Source organism: Sceloporus occidentalis, unplaced genomic scaffold (genome assembly GCF_023333645.1).
Source record: "Sceloporus occidentalis isolate IW3139 unplaced genomic scaffold, rSceOcc1.0.p SCAF_6, whole genome shotgun sequence".
NCBI lineage: Eukaryota > Metazoa > Chordata > Lepidosauria > Squamata > Phrynosomatidae > Sceloporus > Sceloporus occidentalis.
In genome coordinates, this window is record NW_028316986.1 from 128138402 (window position 1) to 128158648 (window position 20247).

The following is a 20247-nucleotide window of genomic DNA, read 5'->3' on the forward strand; positions in this document are numbered from 1 at the left end:
TATAGAGGCATTCTCAGAATCAGGGGACTCCCACATGAAAGAAGTTTCTCTCTTTTATATAGCATTCACCTGGCAAAAGTAATAGACCTCTGGGGCTACATAACTGTCAATTTTAAATTGCACAATACGGTCAATATTGCTTTCCTTTTTTTTTTCCTATGCCCATTTTGCTATTTTTCATTATGTTTTTAATATATATATATATTTACTTAAGATTGTTGTTTTGTTTTGTTTCTGCAAAAATATAATTTCCTTTCCTAAACCAGGAAAGCCCCTTTAAGCAAGTGAAATTCCACTCAAACTTTTCTGGATCGTACCCCTTCTATTCTTTAAATACAACACATTACCAAAGCTGTGCAGCCAATTAGCAATCTAACAATGAAGAGAGTGGGAATAACATCTCCTAGAAACCACACACACACACACATACACACACTCATATATATATATTTAAAAAACTTACTTTCCAAAATTCACGTTGGACAAGGACTCATATTTATATCAATAGCTACTAGTCTCATTGAAAAATAAAATGGCATCACACAACAGAAGTGGCATGGCATAGTTTACAAGAACTTCTGCTATAACTGAATGAGTGAAGTGTAAGGGGATACTTTCCAAGCTACTTGACACTTTAAAGTCAGCTTAATCAGATACCCTTTCGTTTCCTGTAGTGGGGAGACTGATGTTCTCTACTCCCTGTATATTAAGAGTCTATTTACATATTCTAAGTGAACATACAAGTCATGTTACATCTGGCTAGACTGCTGCACTTTTTAAAACGACATAATCTGACAAGGTAGAAAAAGATTAAGGCAGCAAAAAAGATTTATTAAACACAGAGAACCTGAGCAAGTGAGATAAATATGTTCTAATGGCAAATATTTGAATTCCTTGGTTCATTTCTTTATTATCTATACTTAAGAAATTACTGTGGCAGCAATTCAGTGCTAACAGTAAGGTGTACCCATAAGAGGTAGGCACAACTACTTTTGGAGATGTTCTTTTCAGCCCCACACCACATCCCACAAGCTCCACAAGAAGGCTCCAAAAAGTGGTTTGGGAATTAAAAGTAAGTCCTTGTGAAGAGAGAACAAGAAGGGCAATGAAAAGATAGTGTAAGCAAGCCAGATTCCTTTAAAATGTGCACTCATAACCCCAAACCAGTAGTAAGGGATTTTAAAAGAGGAGTTCTGAGGTTTGGAAGATGGGGGAGAATATTTGGATGTGTGTATGAACATCCACAAGGATCAGAGCTACAGGGTTCTATTGGTGTTCTATATTCAAGTATAAAACAAAGGGAAGGAAGACTGGGTAGGGAATTAAACAGGTATATACAATCTCAACTGAAAACATTTGGTAAATATTCCAATTTCTTTTTTTCCTTCTGGTATAAACAATAACCTGAAGAACACTGGTCAACCAACTCTGAATGAACAGTGGAGAAACAAACTCTGAAACTCATATTTTTAATTAAATCATAGGAATTTTCTGCAGATATGAAATAATCCTCTTTTTCACATGTGGATCCTTCTACCTGGCATTAAAGAATTTAAAAAAATAAAAGATTCTTTCAAAGATTGTCTTTAAAATGTGGTTGAATTTTAAGATACTGCAGCCACTTTGCAGATAAAGCCATTTCACTTCCATCACAATTTAATTTTGATTTTTTCTTGGCATCTTTCAGTTCTTTGATCTAATTACCTTTATTTCATGAATCAGATGACACCCATATGACTGTTTGGAGAAAAAAATTCTTTGAAGATTGCAAATGAAACAAATGAAAATCTGCAGAAAAGTAAACTGATCAACACACACACAAAGAGACAGAGAAATATCAAATAATGAGGATAGTGGGGAAAGGAATGAGTATTAAAAAGCATTCCAGATAGTCTTAACAAGAAATTATATATTACTTACTGAGAGTCTCTGATAAGAGGTGCATTTCCCAACTTAAAACAGGTTTTTCCAGATCCACATGAAATCTGCCTCAAAGAAAAGCTTTCTGCTAAATCAAAACCTGAAAAACATGACAGAAAGATATCATTTATTGTTCATTTAATGCAGTTTAACAAGGATGGATGAAATCATTGATTTGTGCCATAAGCTTGCTTGTTTTGCTAGACTAACAACTGAAAAGCTATTTCAGATCCCTTGGTTTTGGTCACAGAAATGTCCAGATCTCATTTTCCTTGTATTATCAAATTCTCTCAGCTCTTGACTTGGCAACCTCTGAAGAATGCACACCCTACTTCCTTTTGCAATCTGAATGAATGAGAATGAAAGTGCTCCTCTCTAGAAATGAATGCTAATTTTATGTTAATTATGATAAGCATGAATGGAAAATTAAAAGATGGATGCAAGTGTATTAGCTATGCCACTCTGAAATAAAATGTTCTGCATTACTGACAGGGGCTTTCTAAAAAAAAGAAGGGCACTGGTTCATTTTCAAAATCTCAACTACATGTCCAGTTCATTTTGGATTCTATGCCATTTTATATATGGAAAACCTACCTGATGCATCCAATTTCTCATTGTAGACATGGCCAGACTGAGGTCCATCTGTTTTCAATATAGGGCATGTAGTAGCTACAAAAGAATATAAAATATTCTAAACTTGTAAAATAAATTAACAGGCTATGCCACAAGTTCTAGGCTTGCCAGTTCATAAGTGTCCCAAAGATCCTGAAGTTTCCAGGCCAAAAACTGTGACCTAGACATGGGCCTTGGTGTTATCGTTATGTGTTAGGCATTACTAATCATAGCTTGTCAATCAAACACATACTCATACAGAAAGAGAGAGAGAGAGAGAGAATATTGTAAATTCAGAAGGAGAATTTTGCTAAATGGGCTGTTACCTTTAGGGGATTATTTTCAGAGTCTGATTCCCCAGTCATAGAATCATAGAGTTGCATAGAAACCCATTGGGTGACCTTGGTTAAGTCACACACGCTCAGGCTCAGAGGATGGCAATGGTAAACCCCTTCTACAGAAACTTGCCACGAAAACCTCATAATAGGTTCGCCTTAGGGTGGCCATAAGTCAAAAATGACTTGAAGGCACACAACAACAATATAGAACATTTAATCCACCCTAGCCTACACTAGCCAGAAGATGGATGCAGAGTGGTACCCCAATAACAGGGAGGGAAGGAGGAAGCTAACTATAGGCTCATCTACACTTGCCAAAATACTCCGGGCTGCCTCCAGAATATTCTGGCATTAAATTACTCCCCAAATTCACCCTATACCTTGCTCTCTTCCCCCAGCAATGATGGATGGCTACCTTCCCATGCAGCCCCTGTTTATCACCCACTGCCACTGCTGAGATCAGTGAGGCATCCAGCCATGGTATCGATGCTGAGTGCCTTGTTCCGACCTCAGAGCAACTCACACTTACAGCAGTGGCACCAAGTGATGAATGGGGATGGCAAGTGAAAAGGTAACTGCCTGTTATCACTAACCCCCTTCCCCCCCACCCCCAATCCCATAGCAAAAGGTGAGTTTTTAAAATGCTGGTTAGAGGGAGGAAACCCTGAATTGGGTGCGGGCGTCAAGAAGACAGACTGGACTGATTGGGGTTTTGGCTATGCATCATGTAAATAGGCTGTAAAGAGCCCAGGTGGAACTTGGGGTAAAACACTCATGTACACAAGGCCTAAGTAAATATTTAGACCTCTTGGAGAGCCTTTGCAAGGAGCAACAAGAAATCATCTGTACTTTGCAAACTGTAGCAACATGCTGCTCTGTTACTTGAAATGGAGATTTCCATGGCCCTTTCCTCCTGCCAAGAGCTGAGCCCACCAAACCTAGAGAATTTGCACCTCATCTTATGCCTGCAGATGACCAATGAAAACTGGAAACTCGGGGCCAGGCACTGAGATTTGGCAACCTCATGATGATTTACAACAACAAAACTAATATTAGTATTAGTATCTGTTCGAAAAAATTATACACTCATCCCTCCATATTTGCAGCTTTGTATTTTGCGGATTTGTTTATTCATTGATTTTATTAATATGTTCTTTCTAGGAATATCTAGGTCCTCCAGCACAAGTTTATGGTCAACTTTAATCAAGAGTCACACTGAAAGACCTAAGGATTCCTAGAGAGAACAGTCCATTAGGCATTTCTAGCTCTCCAGGGCAATTCTATGGTTAATGTCTGGCAGATGTTGACCACAGAGTTGCACTGGAGGACTTAGAGATTCCTAGAGAGGTGTCCTCTCAGGTAAAAATATAGTGTTCTTGTTATTTGGAGGGGGGGTTCACCTTCACAGGAATCCTGTGCCCCTAACCCCAGCAAATGCAGAGGGACGAGTACATATTCAAATGCAATGCTGCTGTTCTTTAGAGTATCATTAATAGGTTTTGTTAATTTAGAGACTAATAAACAGACAATAGAATTCTGCCCTGGAGAGTTTACAGTTTAACCCTTAAAATAAGGGGAGGATCACAGTAAATGGAAGAAGATGTAATAAATTCAATTCAGTTCCATGAATGTAGGATTAGTTTTAATGGGAGATGACAACCAAGCGTTGTGCTAAAGGCTTCTCAGAAAAAGTGGGATTGGAGGAAAGATATGAAGGAAAAGGTAGAACTATGAAGCTTCTCCAGAAGGTCGGGAGCAAGGAGCAACAAGAGAGAAGAGGGAGAATTCTTTGAAAGAGGTTTTTTGAAAGTGAGTGTAGAGCTGGAAATCTTAGGCAGTGATCTATCCATGTCTGAGAGCAAAGAGACAGGAGGATCATGGCAATGCTGAGAGGTAGGGGTCTTTGAAGGTTAGGATAAACCATGTTAGTTGGAATATGGTTGTTAACTGACATAAAAATAAATAAGAATGGGGAGTTTGTCCAGGAACAGAGAAGAGGTCAGTATAGGGATTTACAACCTTTTAATTTGGAAATATGTTTGGCAACCTGTGAGGTGGATCTTTGTGTTTCCAATTCTACAAAAGTAAAAACAACAGCAAAACAAAACAAAATAAAACAAAAACTGGTTTGGTTTGCTGAAACTTCAAATGGGATGCTTGTTCATATCCCCCCCCCCCGCTTTCCTCATCTGGACCTCCTTTTGTTATCTGTTCATTTTTTTTCTTTAACAAATGTTGTATTGATACCATAGTTCAGGCAAGTTCTCAGTTCCTTCATCCTTTTGTTTTAAAAATTTTGCTAGGCAGAGAACAATACTAAGCATTTCCCAATAATGCACTGGGAATTCAAAGTGCGAAGTGAGGAAAATAGTATATTGGGAAAACCTATGGTGATGGCCACAAGACTTCCAGTGGTGCCAATGGAATATCCTCCCTCACACCAACAAGGAAATTACTATACAGTATTCAGAGGAGGGATTCCCCCCCCCCCGGCACATGGATCACAGCAAGGGAGGAATGAGTAAAACTCTCCTTCTATACAGTCAGCCTTCCATATCCACGGGTTCAAGCATCCATGGCTTGAAAATATATTTTAAAATAATATACAGTCGGCCCTCCCTATAGGCAGGCTTGCCTTCTGCGGCTTTGGACTTATGCAGAAGGCAAGCTCCAGCAGAAGTAATGAAGCACATACCCGCGCCCCGTGCCGCACCACAAGCATGCGCCCCATTATTTTCTATGGGGCTTGAGCATACGCTCTTTTCCCCATACATGGAGGGGTTCCAGAACGGATCCCCCACGTATGGAGTGGGTGGACTGTAAATTCCAAAAAGTAAACCTTGATTTTTCCATTTTATATAAAGAACACTATTTTACTATGTAAAGAGATCTTGTAGCACCTTTGAAACTAATTGAAATAAAAAATTATACAAAGGATTTTGAATTTGAATTGACATTCCTACATACCAATGGCATATATATGTCTGTCCCTGGTTTTGACTCCACCATATGCATCCGATGAAGTAGACTGAAGTCTACAAAAGCTCATGCTGCCAACATCTTTATTTCAGTTAGTCTCAAAGGTGCTACAAGATCTCTCTACATACTGATTATACAGACTAACACAGCTATATCTTTGCATTTTACCAGTATTTTACAATGTCATTGTATTTCATGGGACTTGAACATCCACGGATTTGGGTATCCTTTGGGGGGAGGGGTCTTGGAACCAAACCCCAGTGGATACCAAGGGCCCACTGTATATATTCTGATTCTACTCATTAGTAGCTCCCCCAGTTGATGTAATTTGCATTTTAAAGACCTACACACTTGAGGCAAATACATATTTATCATCATGTGCACTTTGACTCTAAGGCCCCATTCCCACTGGCTTATAACGGGCATCAAGAATCGAATTATGGGTGCATCGTTCCCATTTGAGTGTTCATTTGATCCTCATTGCACTGATTTCGTTCCCACTGGAATTCAGATCTGATCCCCATGTATTCGATTTTTCCTTGGAAAACCTGAAACAGTGGTGAATAAACCGGTTTTAAAAGGGTGCACATTTTTAGAGGTTTTCCCTGTGCCTCCTGAGTCTGATTTGGGGCAAATGAATGAGAACAACAAGGGTGTCTGATTCGGGAACTTGGGAATGGGAGGAGCAGTGATCAAGGGGCTGGCCTGGGGGTGTCACCCGCTTGTTCTCTTTCCTGCATTGCTGGCACCATTTTCTCCCGTTTGCGTAGCCTTTCCCCCGGTGGAATGGGAAGCAGGGTAAGGCAATCACATGTGTAGACAAATTTATTTTTTTAAAAATTAAGCTGCCGATTGCTTAGGCGCTCTGTCGGGTGTCCAAACATAGCAAATTGCTACACTGACCTCCAAATACGGTAAACACATTACGCCCCCCTGCAACCTCCCCTGTGCTCCACATGCATAGATCGACGTATGAGGAGACCTATTGAACACCATTTTAAACTATTATTTTTCTTTTTTTTTTAACATGCCTGCTCGATTGCCCCCCAACAGCCCAGGGAGCAATGGGGGAAGCAAAGGAACTTGGGGGATGGAGGCTCCCTTTCCCCTTTCCCAGAGAGAGTCTGGGAAGACACAAGACAGCCAGGGAGGCAAAGGGACATGGGGGGAAGAGAAGCTCCCTTTTCCCTTTCCCAGAAGGGAAAAGCGCCTAAGAGCTTGATTGGCTGTGACGTCAAGCACTTAGACGCTTGATTGACAGCTGCTTTTAAAAAAAAGAGGTTCCGGAAGGGCAATGGGAACAAGGAGCAAAAATGTCCGCTTCAAATTACAACCGAGAAAATTTCAGTGGGAACGAGAACATGGGTAAAACAAAACCGAGTCCGTTTGCCCCCTTTCGTAATGGGAACGAGGGGCCCATGTAGGTCCTGCAGTATAAGAGACAAGTGCAATGGGAATCTGGAGAGTAGAAACTGGATAAATTTTCTTTGTTTTTCCTGCTCCCTCTCCTGAAACCACCTCATGCAGCCTGGGGATGACAGAATTTAAGTTCTCAAGACACTTCTTCCAGACCCCTATCTCTACACCAGTATACTATAAAGGGAACAAGCTTGTTTTCTGCTGCTCCAGAGAACAGGACCCAGAACAATGAATGTACACAAAGAGATTCCACCTCAACATTAGGAGGAACTTCTGACAGTAAGGGCTGTTCGATAGTGTAACACACTCTCAGAGTGTGGTGGAGTCTCCCTCCTTGGAAGTCTTTAAACAGAGGATGGGTGGTCATCTGTGGATATGTTTTGATTGAGAGTTCCTGCATGACTGGGTGACCCTTGTGGTCTCTATGATTCTATGGACCTAACCGCATAGGCTCCCCAGAATGGAATGAGAACGGAACAGAAGGGGCTGGGAAGGGAACGGAACGAGTGAGGGACTTCTGTGTGCAGTAAAATAAATCCCCCACTCGTTCCTGGCCCCTTCCGTTCCATTCTCATTCCATTCAAGGGAACCCCTGTGCAGTAAGGTCCTATGACTCTATGAAACAGCTATGGATTCAAGAAGGGCAAATCCCCCAGTTTTGCCTTTTCTTTCTTCCAGTTTGCAGTTTCAGCTATATTCTCTGTGGCTCATCTACTCACAACATGTCATAGGTCCCGGGAATCACTTGATAGTTAGGTGTTTGGAGTTTCTTTCTTCCTTTTTAATGTATTTTTCCCAAATTACAAATTTGAGTCCTCCTCCATGCTTCAAAAGTCACAAAAGGATACAGAAGCTACTGCACTGGGGACACCCTAGTAAAAATATGAGAGGTAACAATAAGTGGGGTTTGAGTACACCTGGAACAGGAGCCTTGTACTGTGAAGGGTCTGAAGAAGGATACTTTAGGATACGAGTGAAGCATTTTTAATTTTTAAATTTTTAATCAGTTTTGCAGCTATGCAGATAATGTTTATATATTATTAAGTTTAATTAAAAGAAAAATCCTGAAAGCAAATCAAAAGAAATAAAAATAGAACAGTGCAGCCCTTAAGCATTTGGCCAACCTAAAGAGTGGCTTCCAGTCCAGTGACAGTGGCTCACCTCTGGATTAAATGATAATATCTGGGGTGTTTTCTTAATATTGCAATGAGAAGTTGAACTACAACATGAGTCAATTAGAGAAAGTGAGAAAGTGGGGCCACACCCAATGCTGGCCATCTTCCTGTGGCTTAGAAACCACTGAAATATTGGTTTTCCCATTCCTGTAGTCCCTGTCTGTACGTGCCAGGATACTCCATGGGCAGCCTGGTGTATCCTGGTCTCATAGCTGTCCCAATCTCTACCCATTACCTGGCCCTCTGTTGCTGCACTGCCAAGGGGTGTGTATGGGCATGCTGCTTGGTGTCTCCACTGCCACCATGGGTCACTCACTTCTGAGATCAGACCGAGGTGCCAGGGGCAATCACATGCTGGAAACCTCATTCTGACTTCAGAACGGGTCAGTGATGTACTTTACCAGGACTAGAATTTCACAGGATATAATATAGCAGGTGGTTGAGGAGGTTGGATGAAGCAACACCTGGAAAGGTTGCACCATAGTGACTGATGTGAGTGTCATTGTCCTGCCACTTGGAAAACACACCCAGGATGACTGAACAGTCATGATGCAAGAGGCTGATGCCAGTGGACAACTGCAGACACCTGTGTGAAGAGATCATGCCATGGACAATACGTATAAATATTGGTGTGACCTATGGACAGTGTTTGTCCCAAGAGCGATGCTATGGGCTTTGGGTGTAGTAAGGCCTCTGGCTCTTGGGAACACAGCCAGAACTTGTCCACAAATTGCTTAAGTTTTCAAAAGCTTTACTGGTTATAAACACAAAACATAAAACTGATCTCCTTTTTCTCAATAGTCCTTCCTAAATACCTTGTTCTCTCTTCTTGGTGGGTTCTAGCTTTCTTCTTCTGTGGACTTTCTTTCTTCTTCTGAGGACTATCTTTCTTCTTTTGTGGACTTATCTTTGTCAAAGGAAAATACTGTCTCCAGGTCTGACTTGGGTGAAATCTTACTACACAACTGAAACTAGCTAGAGGGAGACAGTTTAAGACCCTGGGATTTCCCATAATCCTTGTCTTTCTTAAAGCTATAGATCTCCATTTCCCCTTCTAAACTAATACATAGAAAAGCTAATGGCGGGTTACAGATCGCCATTAGGGACGTCCTGAGGATGTCCCAGTTTGAAAAAGGGGCATCTCTTCCAGACGCCCCTAACCCTATCACGGACAGAGTCCATGACAAATGGCGGCGGCCATTCCACACGGCCACCGCCATATTGACGTAGCGGACACTGTGCGTCGCACGTCGCACCCCAGAAGTGATGCCGCGAGTGCGTTACTAGCGCCTCACAGCGTCTCTTCCAGGGCCCAGGAAGGAGCGCGATTTCCGCGTTCCTTCCTCGGAGCATCCGGGAGCCGCGCAGTTTGGCTACTGCGGCTCCCAGATGTTGAAAGCGGAGGCAGAGCCAGACCGTCGCAATCCGGAGGTCTGTAACGCGCCAATATAATCTTAACTAAATATATGTCTCAAGAGCATCAAAGATGCTCTGGAGGCATGACAGACAGTATGTGTTATTGTTATTAGTGGATGGTAGATTGGAGAACTGTTGTCACGTATATAGTGCTGTATGTAGTAAAACTCTGTATTTGGAGTCTCTGAGTATTTCTTCAGCACCTTACACAGTTATAGGTGCTGGCAGCACCGTAGAGCCCAGCAGAGAAGGGTCACAAGTAGTGCGTTGCTCTGACAGAATGAGTTATCTGTGGTGTTGGTGGATGCACCAGGCAGCTCAGCGGGATGCCCATGCAAACAGTCACTGTGATGCAAGAATGGAGGACTCTGGATCTTCCTAGAAGATCCGGAGCAAAAGGTAAGTTTTTAAAATGTGGTTTAAGGCTTTTTACCCCAGCTCTGGTGCAGAATATGCCAGTCATTGTCCAGGTTGCTTGCACAAGGACCAAGGTTTGGGATATACATTATCCAAATAGGATAACACCAGAATGGGGGAAGGGGAAATGAGCTTTTGGGCCTGTGCAGACAAGACCCTAGAGCCCCCATGCTCCTTCAAATCTGTTCTGGATGGTTGGTGTGGCGTACCAGAGAAGTGGTAAGAGGCACATGGAGGTGAAGGATGGAAGAAAGCATGGGGAAGTCCCATTACATGAGTGGAAGTTCATTCATGAAAAATTGGTTGTAATTCACATAATTTACCTGCACAAATAATAACATCATGAACCAAACAAATGTTGAAACTTTTTGTTCTAGTAGAGGATAGTTAAGTAGAGATTTTACTTTCCTACTAAAATCAAAAGGATTAGGAGGCATTTAATTCTGTGTGAAAAAAATTTAATATTTTTCCATTTAAAATATAATAAAAGATTGTATTGTAGCTTTTGTTTGTGACCATGTTTATATTTGTGTTAAATGTACATTTTATTATTAAAATTGTAATTTGCCAAAATGTTAAACTTATGCAAAAGCATGAAGATAATCCTATGATTACCAAGTCAAAGGACAAATGTTATTTGCTCTGAGGACAGTGATTTTGGAACAAAGTTAAATAATGAGATCATAAATGTTATTCTTCAAAGACTTCTGCAAGTTAATCAGCTTTACTGAAGTGATTGCTTAAAAAATATGTTACCACTTCCCCATCAAATAAGCTATGTTCCTTCATTTGTTATATGATGCCCAGAGTCCAGTATGAACTGACTTTGTTAAATGATTAACTGAATAAAATATGATACTGTACATGGAAGGATTTCATGAATCTAATTATCAAAGTTCTACCAGAATAAAACATTCCTATCTAAATCCTCTACATACTAATCTTCAAAGACCTTAATTCTAATATTCTATTTGAACGAGAACACAAGTCCAAGCTGGGGACACTTATCCTGAATACCTACCCAAATCTTTAGGGGGTCAGACTCATAAGCACATTTTATGGAAGCACAGAAAGCCTGATTGAACAGAGGATTCATCTGCACTGCAGAAATAATTAAATTTGGCATCACTTTAACTGCCATAGCTCCATACTATGAAATTCTGGGAACTGTAGTTTTGTGAAAGATTTAATCTTCTCTGTCAGAGAGCTCCCACAACAAACTACAATTCCCCAAAATCCATAGCATTAAGTAATGGCAGTTAAAGTAGTGTGAAACTGCAGTGCAGATGCAACCAGAGTAAATTTGCTTCCAAGTAAAGATGTACAACACCTGCCTATATATTTCTTTTTAGTGTTAGTTCATGCTTCTGTTTCCCTCAAGGCTGCACAACAGCATTCCCGCTCTCCCCATTTTCAACACATTGTTGCATCACATATGCAACTTTGATGTAACAGCCACAGTCTCAGTGATTGTGATTTCCAAAACTACAAATGCATTTGGGGGATAATGAAATGTCTTCAGCTGCATCATCTTTGCTTTCACATATAATTCTGTTCCTGTGAGAAAAATAAGAGGCTCAAGGCATAGGAAGAAATGCTTAAGAAGCCATGGATTGGATTCAGGTTTCGTCATATTTAGACCCATTGATTTCAATAGGTTTAGTGTGACTTACGGCTGGAATTACACTAACCCAATATATTTTAATTCAGCAGACAAATTCCTTGTTTTGTCTGAACATGGGCCAACCCATACTGGCTGAAATTACATACAGGCAGCAATTTTCAGTGCCCAAGATATTGCTTGAAGGAGTGACCATGTGTTAGGCATTTGAGTCAACTACTAGCCTACTCATTTAGTGCAGATGGAACCTGTATTGAATTTAAAATGTGAAACCTCTAAGACAGATTTCCAGAAACAAGTAAGCAGGGGCTTTCCAAAGTGTCATAAGCTGCAAAGGGAGAAGGCATACCATGAAAGTAGGCTGGGAATGCATTTAAGGAGTTTCAAACCCACGGAACTGCACAGAAAATACTGTATCACATGCTCCTTGTTCATTACGTATTGCTGAAACAGTGCAAGTTATTTCAGTGCAATATTTCTCCCCATAAATGTATCGCTTTTTTGGCAACCATGCAAAACAGTCCACCCAGTAAAACAGTAATATACATTACTAATTGCAAGTAATCACTAATTTTTACAGCTAAAAGGAGTCACTTAAATAAAGCATTCATTACTTATGAACAGGTTTAATGCAGACTGCTACACCTAAAAATATGCAAAACTGAGCAAAATTACTATGATTTATACAGTTACATTATAGCCCATATTAAGTAATAAAGTAATGTCAAACCAAAGCGTATCCCAGATATTGACTATAGGCTCAGGGTGAAAATAAATATTCATACTTCTTCTAATAGTGTTCACACAATAATAAGAAGCACTTTTCAGACATGACCCAATCTTTATGAAGAGGAAATGCAGAATTAGAAAAGTCTTTTCACTGTTCCAGGGATGTATTTAAGTTTCTTTTTAAAAAGCTGCCAGTCCCTTAGGCCATTCTTTCTTCTTGTTATCGAGCAAAAAAAGTATGTGATTCTATTTATTTAAGGAATTTCCTCTTAATGCTCTATGTAAACCCCTTCTAAGACCAGGATGAGGAAGTTTTGCTCATCCTTGTTGGACTCAAGTTGCATCAATCCTGGCTACGATGGATTGGAGTTGTATTCCAATAGCATCTGAAGCAGTGAAAAACCTTCTTTGTTAAAGATCAAATATCCTTGCACTGACAATTAAAACTGCCAGTGAACTAGAGAGATAATGCAACTATCACTTCTTTTATCCATGTATCAGTTCAGCTGTTGTTAAATATCCATCAGATAACTCTCTGCCTTCTGCATCATGGCCTTCTTTGAGGCTGATTTTTAAATTTATTTATTTATTAAAATTATAACCCACTTTTCTTCCCTAAAATGGCACCCAAAGCAGCTAACAATAAAATTAAAACAAATCCAATTAAAAAATAGCAATGGGTTAAAAGAGCAATTGAGGTTCAGTGTGGCATAGTGTTCTGAGTATTGGACTCTGACTCTGGAGGTCAGGGTTTGGTTTCCCACTTGGTCATGAAACCCACTGGGTGAGTCACATGCTCTCAGCCTAAAGGGAAGGCAGTGGCAAACCGCCTTTCAACAAATCAAGCCAGCAAAAACTCATGATAGGTTTGCTTTAGAAACAACCTGAAAGCACACAACAACAACAAAAGAGCAATTAAAAGCACAGTGCTAATGAGAGAATCAGCTATTTGAAACCTTATTCAGAAACAATTTAGCTTAAAAGGTAAAGCCAATAACAAATGTCTTTGCCTGGCAGTGGAAGGGCAACAGAAGGGTCTGACTTGGAGCTCATTTACACTACACAGTTATAGCACTATTATTCCACTTTACTTGTTATGGTTCCATCCTATGTTATCCTGGGACTGGCAGCTTAGGGAAGGGCATAAAGGATTGTCAGATAGCTCCTCTAGTGCCTCTGACCAAACATCAAAGCACCAGGATTCCTTAGCATTAAAACATGGCAGTTAAAGTAGAATAATGATGCTATACACTTGTGTAGTAAGAATGTCACCAAGCCTTCCTTGTATTGATAACAAACATGCCGGCAATCATGCCTAGATCAAGAGAAGAACCTCCCACAAAGATCTTAACACCCAGGCTGTTACATATGGATGATAAGGATGTAAAGAAAAGTTGTGAATATTCTTATACTCAATGAAAGCAGGCAAAGTAACACAAAGACACCCCTTTAAACAGTAGTCGGCCACCACAAGATTTAACACGTGTGAACTTTTCATTTATGCACAAAATAGTGTTTTGTGCAACGAAATTTCCTCTTTAAAGTCCTAAAATGTGAAGACTCACAGGGAAATGTGCAAAACTTACCATCATCCCCAGTAGGAAGAAAATCCTCTCCCTTGGGAGAATCTAAAGAGAGCTGTCTTGAAAGGAAAATTACAGTAAGCTGCTATACCTCACTGCCACTATACCACACAGAGACTATCTAGGGGCCTATCTGGTAACCTCTGCACTTCCTCCTTCCCCTTTAAAGTTTCTGAAACCACAGACAAGACCACGGTCAGAGGGAGTTTACGGTCAGCATAGGAAAATACTGGGCTACTTCAGAAGTTGCTGAATTCACAACCAAGATTCATGTTTGGTGGTTTTTCATATGTGATTAACTTTCCCTTTGCTGTGCTTATCTTTTTCACCTTACCCTACATGGTTGTAGCTGTGGCACAGTTGTCCTTCCGGGTTAGAGATTTGTGTGGGCTGCATCACTAAGCACTGAATGAATGTCTCTCTTCTTCATCTCTATTAAGATACGGGAATAAATTCTTGATTTCACTTCTTTTTGCCTGTTCTCTTTCTCCTGCCCCTGCCAGATCCCGGTTAAATGGCTCTTCCTTCCTTTCTCTCACATCCATCCTCTTCCTCCTTCTCCCCCACTCCACCTCAACCTACTCCACAACTCCTGCTACACTCAAGTCCAAAACACACTGCAGAAACAATCCAGTTTGAGACCACTTTAACTGCTCTGGCTCAGTGCTAGGGAATCCTGGGAGTTGTAGTTTATTGTGGCACCAGAGCTCTCTGACAGAGAAGGCTAATTGTCTCACAAAACTACAGTTCCCATGGTACCCTAGCATTGAGCCAGGGCACTTTTTCAGACTCAAACTGCATTGTTTCTGCAGTGTGTTTTGGACCTCTCTTTCTCCTCTTCTTCTCACTCACACAACTCTTATTTATGTATTCATTCATTTGATTTGTATCTCACCTCTCTCCCAAAGTGGGGCCCAAGGTGGCTCACAAAAACCTAACAATAACATTTTAACACCAAACAATAACATTTTAAAAAACATCACATTAAAGTAGAATAACATAATTTAAAAGCCATGAAAAAGTTAAAAAATAAAGGGCATTGCCTAAAAAAGCAGCCTCTCTGTGAGCAATTACATATTAAAAGTCTACTTAACAAAAAGGCCTTTGCCTGGTGGCAAAAGGAGAGCAAGAAAGGAAGCACCTTAGCCTCCCATGGAAGGGATTCCATTTGATGGAACTGCCATTAAGAAGGCTCTGTCTGAGGCCCCTCTATCTCTTTCTTTCTTTTTCTCCCCTTCTCCAATCTGTTCCTTCTCTATGGGGCAAAACACATGAGCAGAAAGAGGCAGCTTCTGGTCACTTTGGAAGCATGCCTCCAAAGTGGCTGGAAGATGTGCCGAGACCGTGCTTTGGTCCTTTGGACTAGACTCAGAGCAAAAAAGGAGCTGTGACAATCTGGCTCCTGAAAGCGCTGGTCAGCCCTAATAATAATAATAATAATAATAATAATAGGATTTATTTATATGCCTCCCAATCACTGGGAATCCAGACGGCTTACAACAGAGGGGATAATAGACAGTTCCCTGCCCTCAGGCTTACAATCTAAAAAGACACGACACAAAAGGAGAAGGGAATGGTGAGGGGGGAGGGGATCAGGTCCAGCATTCTTCGCTCCCTCTGAGGCCTGGACCAAGGCAGATGGACTGGAGGGAGGGCTCTTCTTCTTCAGGCATAACCCACATTGGGAGCAGGCTGTGCATTCGGTAGAGTTTAGACCCACTTCTGGCCGGAGCACACACTCTGTCCTGCCCATCTGCTCCGGTCCAACTTCTCTTTTTTCTTGGTCCTACTCCACCATCTCCTGCTTGCACTAATCCTCCCCATCCTCCCCTAATCCATCTCCCTTTTGTTCCTCTTTCTCCGTTTCTCTAATTCTCCTGGCTGCATTTATCTTCTTCCTTCTCTCTCTCTCTCTCTCTCTCTCTCTCTCTCCTCACACACACACTTTCTTTTTCTATTCTACTTCTTCCAGCTACAGTCCTCCTTTTTCTCCTTCTTCCTACCCTCTCTTTCTCTCCAAGGCCTCATTCACACCATTTTGAATCATTTTGAAAACTGGTTTAAAATGGGGTGGTTCGCACTTGCTCCAGTTTTTCCTGATCCAAATTTCAGGGGGAATGGCACAAATCATATATAAGAGTTCCTGTTCATCACTCTATTGTCCTGCTATTTTTGCTCTTATCTCGCCCTACCCAAAGGAACTGGTGGTTATTAGCTGCATTATTACAATAAGGATGGGGATGATTTGGGAATGAGGAAAAATCCTAGCAACTCTAGGTCTATCCCAAACAAGACTGTAGCCAACATGGAGCTCTTTTTAAAATAATCTGTTAGAACATTCAACATTCCAGAAAAGGAGTAAGTGCTCCTTTTACATGTTTTAAATATACATATTTCTAAGCTTCAGCAATCAGAGGCCTTAAGGAAAGAAAAAAAAAATTCTTAACCCCCCCATACACACACACTTATTCCACTTGCTGAAAAATGGCTACAGAGGAAGGCTAACTCAACTCTCTGTCTCTTTTTGATAGAAAAATTCGCTATATGCATATCTTCCCTGGACATGAAGCACCAAATAGAGAGAAAGAAAGTACAACTTAATAAATGTAATGCAGGGGCATCACTAGGAGATGTGGGGATGTGGCCTACACTAGGTGCCCTTTTGGCAGAAACACGCTATGGTGTTTGCCTGTGTCGCTTTATAATGCTGAAGCTCAGCAGAAGAGATGGTGTGATGGTGGGGTGAGGCTCAGTGGGATGAGAAAGGAGAGGCTCCAGTTTAAAAAAAAGGGGAAAAATTAAAAATATATATTATTTTAAAATTTGCTTTAAAAACATCTATCTTAACAAATTTTCATTTTAACCACATGAACCTATGTACCTGTAAATACATTTAGGCTGTGTGTATGATATTGTAATTTAAAGGTATGATTTTAATTTTGCTAGTTGTTTATGTCACAACAATTGCCATTATATTCAGTGATATATGGGAATTATGATTTATGAGTAATATCAATACAAAAAACATTATTAAAGATTCGGTATGGTGAGATATGGGAGGAGATCGATGTGGGGAGTCACACCACACTGGGTGACGCCAATCCTAGTGACACCACTAACGCAATGCACTTTTTCTTTGCTTTCTAACGCCAAGAAAATCAGAGCATGGGCAGCTCCCTCAGTTGGAAAGAGCAACATGGCCATGCCATCTCTCTTAATGCATCCTGGCTTTAAAGGACATCAGTAGTTCCATCTCTGCTTCATAGCTTGGAAGGGAGAAACAGCATATTAAATTTTGGTATTCCATTAATTAAGTTGGTATTGCAAGCAAAATATTTCAGATTACAACCTCACAGGCTAGACTTTACATCCATGCAAGTGATCAATGTCTGACACGGAACCATAAATAGAGTGTAAGTTGTAATTGAAAGTCCTGGGAACATTAACTTTTAAATGATATAGAATGTGCAGACTTCAACTTGTGTACAGTCAGCGTCTGAGTATACTACTGAGTAATTCTCAGTTTAAGTGACTACATCTTTATAAATAGCTCTGCTGAAGTAACTGGAGAAATTATTCATTGTGCTCTTCTAGGAATGCAGATGGATTTAAATATTGCATGATAATTACTACAGTATAGATTGTAGTATTTTATGAAATGTTAGTAGAGTGAGATTTCTAGTGTATAATATTTTTAAATAAAAAATAAAATAATAGCATTGTCATCCTAGACATTCTAATGGCTTGATTGGAATAATAATCTTCCATCTTTTCAGAACTGGAACCCACCTTTACCTCAACACGGAGAAATTTTTAACCATCTTTTCATAATATATACATGCTGTTTAAAAGAAAAAACTGACAGATGTGGCTTGTAATGCAGGGTTTAGAATCTGCATCTATTAATATTCCCTCCTTCTCCGTCTCCTCCTCCCTCTCCTTCTGTTTTTCTCTGCCTTTCTGCTACTTTCAAAAAGAACAGCTCTAAGAAAAATGAGAACAGAAGTGGAGATACTACTGATGAAGTCCATCTTTGGTCATGGCAAGGCTCACTTATAGGTCTAGTTGAACTATTAACCAATTAACTAGTTGAAGATCACTTGTTTAGCAAACTTCTGTAGAAATTGGGGGGGGGGGGGGATCCTTCAAATAAATTTAAACTCATATATTAAGAACATGATTTGCATCAAATGAAAGGAGCCCCTGATGGTGCAGTGGTTAAATGCCAGTACTGTGGCCAATATTGTAGCCACAAGTTTGTGAGTTTGATTCCAGGGCTCCAGGGTTGACTCAGCCTTGCATCCTTCTATTGGTCACTAAAATGAGTTCCCAGCTTGTTGGGGGCAATTAGCTTACATGTTGTAAACCGCTTAGAGACTATTGAATTCTGTATTAAGCGGTATAGAAATGTAAAATGCTGTCAAATGACATTACTCTGGGATCTCTTGTCTTTGCTCCTGAAAACTTCTGAATTCTCATAGTTAAAATAAAATTAATCAATGCAGTTAATGTCCATGAACCAGTTAAAGTTAGTCATGAAAAATATCACAATCTTATGCATGGTTTAAGATTAAGTCAATCCTACAATATTCAGTTGGGTAGTATGCATAGGGCTGCAATCTAAGGCTTGAGCAGATGCAGGGAGAAAGCCAGCTTACCTCCAGGGTTTCCTGATTCATACAGAGAACCCACTGACTGCACCACTGACTCCTACAATTGACCAAGCACCCATGGAAAGTCTGCATCAATCCCTTTGTCTAAAAGGATGGACCCACCAATCACAGGGCATTTGTAGGTACAAGTTGTGCACTGCCATATTTTTCTCTTCTACCCCAAACACATTAGCACAAATGCACGGAAACACTGCTAACAGCCATCTATTGCCTTCCAGGTGTCAGCTCATTAGACACCCTGAACAATGGCGATGTGATCATCCACGCGATTGCACAAGCAAGCAATTTCCCGTATGGCACATCATTGTTCCCAGTGACACATTTGTACAGCAAGATCATGGAGTCCCCACGTACATGCCTTCTTCTCCCATGCCCCCCTATTAGACTGGCCAGATTATTAATGTTATGGTTAAATCCATTGTATTGTTGGTGACACCCCATGTTGGTCATCATTTTGCTTCATGGGGTGTGTGATGGGTCAATGGTACAGGTAACCACTCATGCCCGTGTTCAATCAATTCATGGATGGGTGACAAAAGGTAAAACACCTATAGAAAGCACTTCCCTCCCCTGTCTCCAAATCAGTGCACAGTCTGCATGCTTGCATTTTCCTGCTCCAACTGGAGCAAAACAGGGGTTATTTTTCTCCAGTGTTTAGGTTCAGAGCATGGCTTCATCCTGGATTCCTCAGGCAGGTTTCAAAATGGAGCATAACTGAATTTTATTGCTGGTGCGTACATCCTCTTTTTCTCAACAAAAGAATAATATGGGCTTAACATATGATGCTCTTTCCAGTCCAGTCTTATGTATGTTTTCTTGGTACTAAGTCCCAATGGGATTTACTCTGTTAAATGCATATAAGACTGCAGCCGTATATGTTTGAGACTGTAAAATGATGCTGATGTGGGTAGCAAAAATCACTATTTTTTTTTTAAAAAAACTATTTGTTGTCACCTAAAATGACTAAATTATCACTTATACTTGTTATGGACCTTTCAAAAAAGAGCCTTTCAGTGCTGTGAAAACATTGTGTTCCCAAACAAGCATAATCCCTTAAATGTTAAGGAATAAAACAATTACAAGAAACAAGTTATCTTTAGCCTATTTAGACATTAACACATGGCTGTTGAGAACTCCTTGAGCTTCAGTCTTGTAATTCAGTCCTCTCTTTATTTGCTGTATTTTATTTTTAGAAATAAACACGTTCCCTCCAGTAAATGGCTTTAATACCAGCAGTTCTGCACCAGTGGAAACTGAGGAACATTGCTGTGAACCAAAGGGCTGTTGGCATAAGCCTAGGCATTAAATCAGGCCGATGCAAACACAACCAGCATAATTTGCCACTCTACAACATTTTCCCAGCCA

At 40.4% G+C, this 20247-nt stretch overlaps 1 protein-coding gene across 1 annotated transcript in view; it reads right to left on the reverse strand.

Annotated features, from left to right (window-relative positions):
- COL19A1 (collagen type XIX alpha 1 chain) overlaps positions 1–20247 on the reverse strand; it is a 294427-nt gene that overhangs the window by 257532 nt on the left and 16648 nt on the right. The window contains exons 3-4 of the mRNA XM_089530985.1: positions 2515–2589; positions 1921–2020 (exon numbers count right to left, since the gene is read on the reverse strand). Of these exons, the coding sequence (XP_089387111.1) occupies positions 1921–2020; positions 2515–2589 (175 nt within the window). The remainder of the gene's footprint in view (positions 1–1920; positions 2021–2514; positions 2590–20247) is intronic.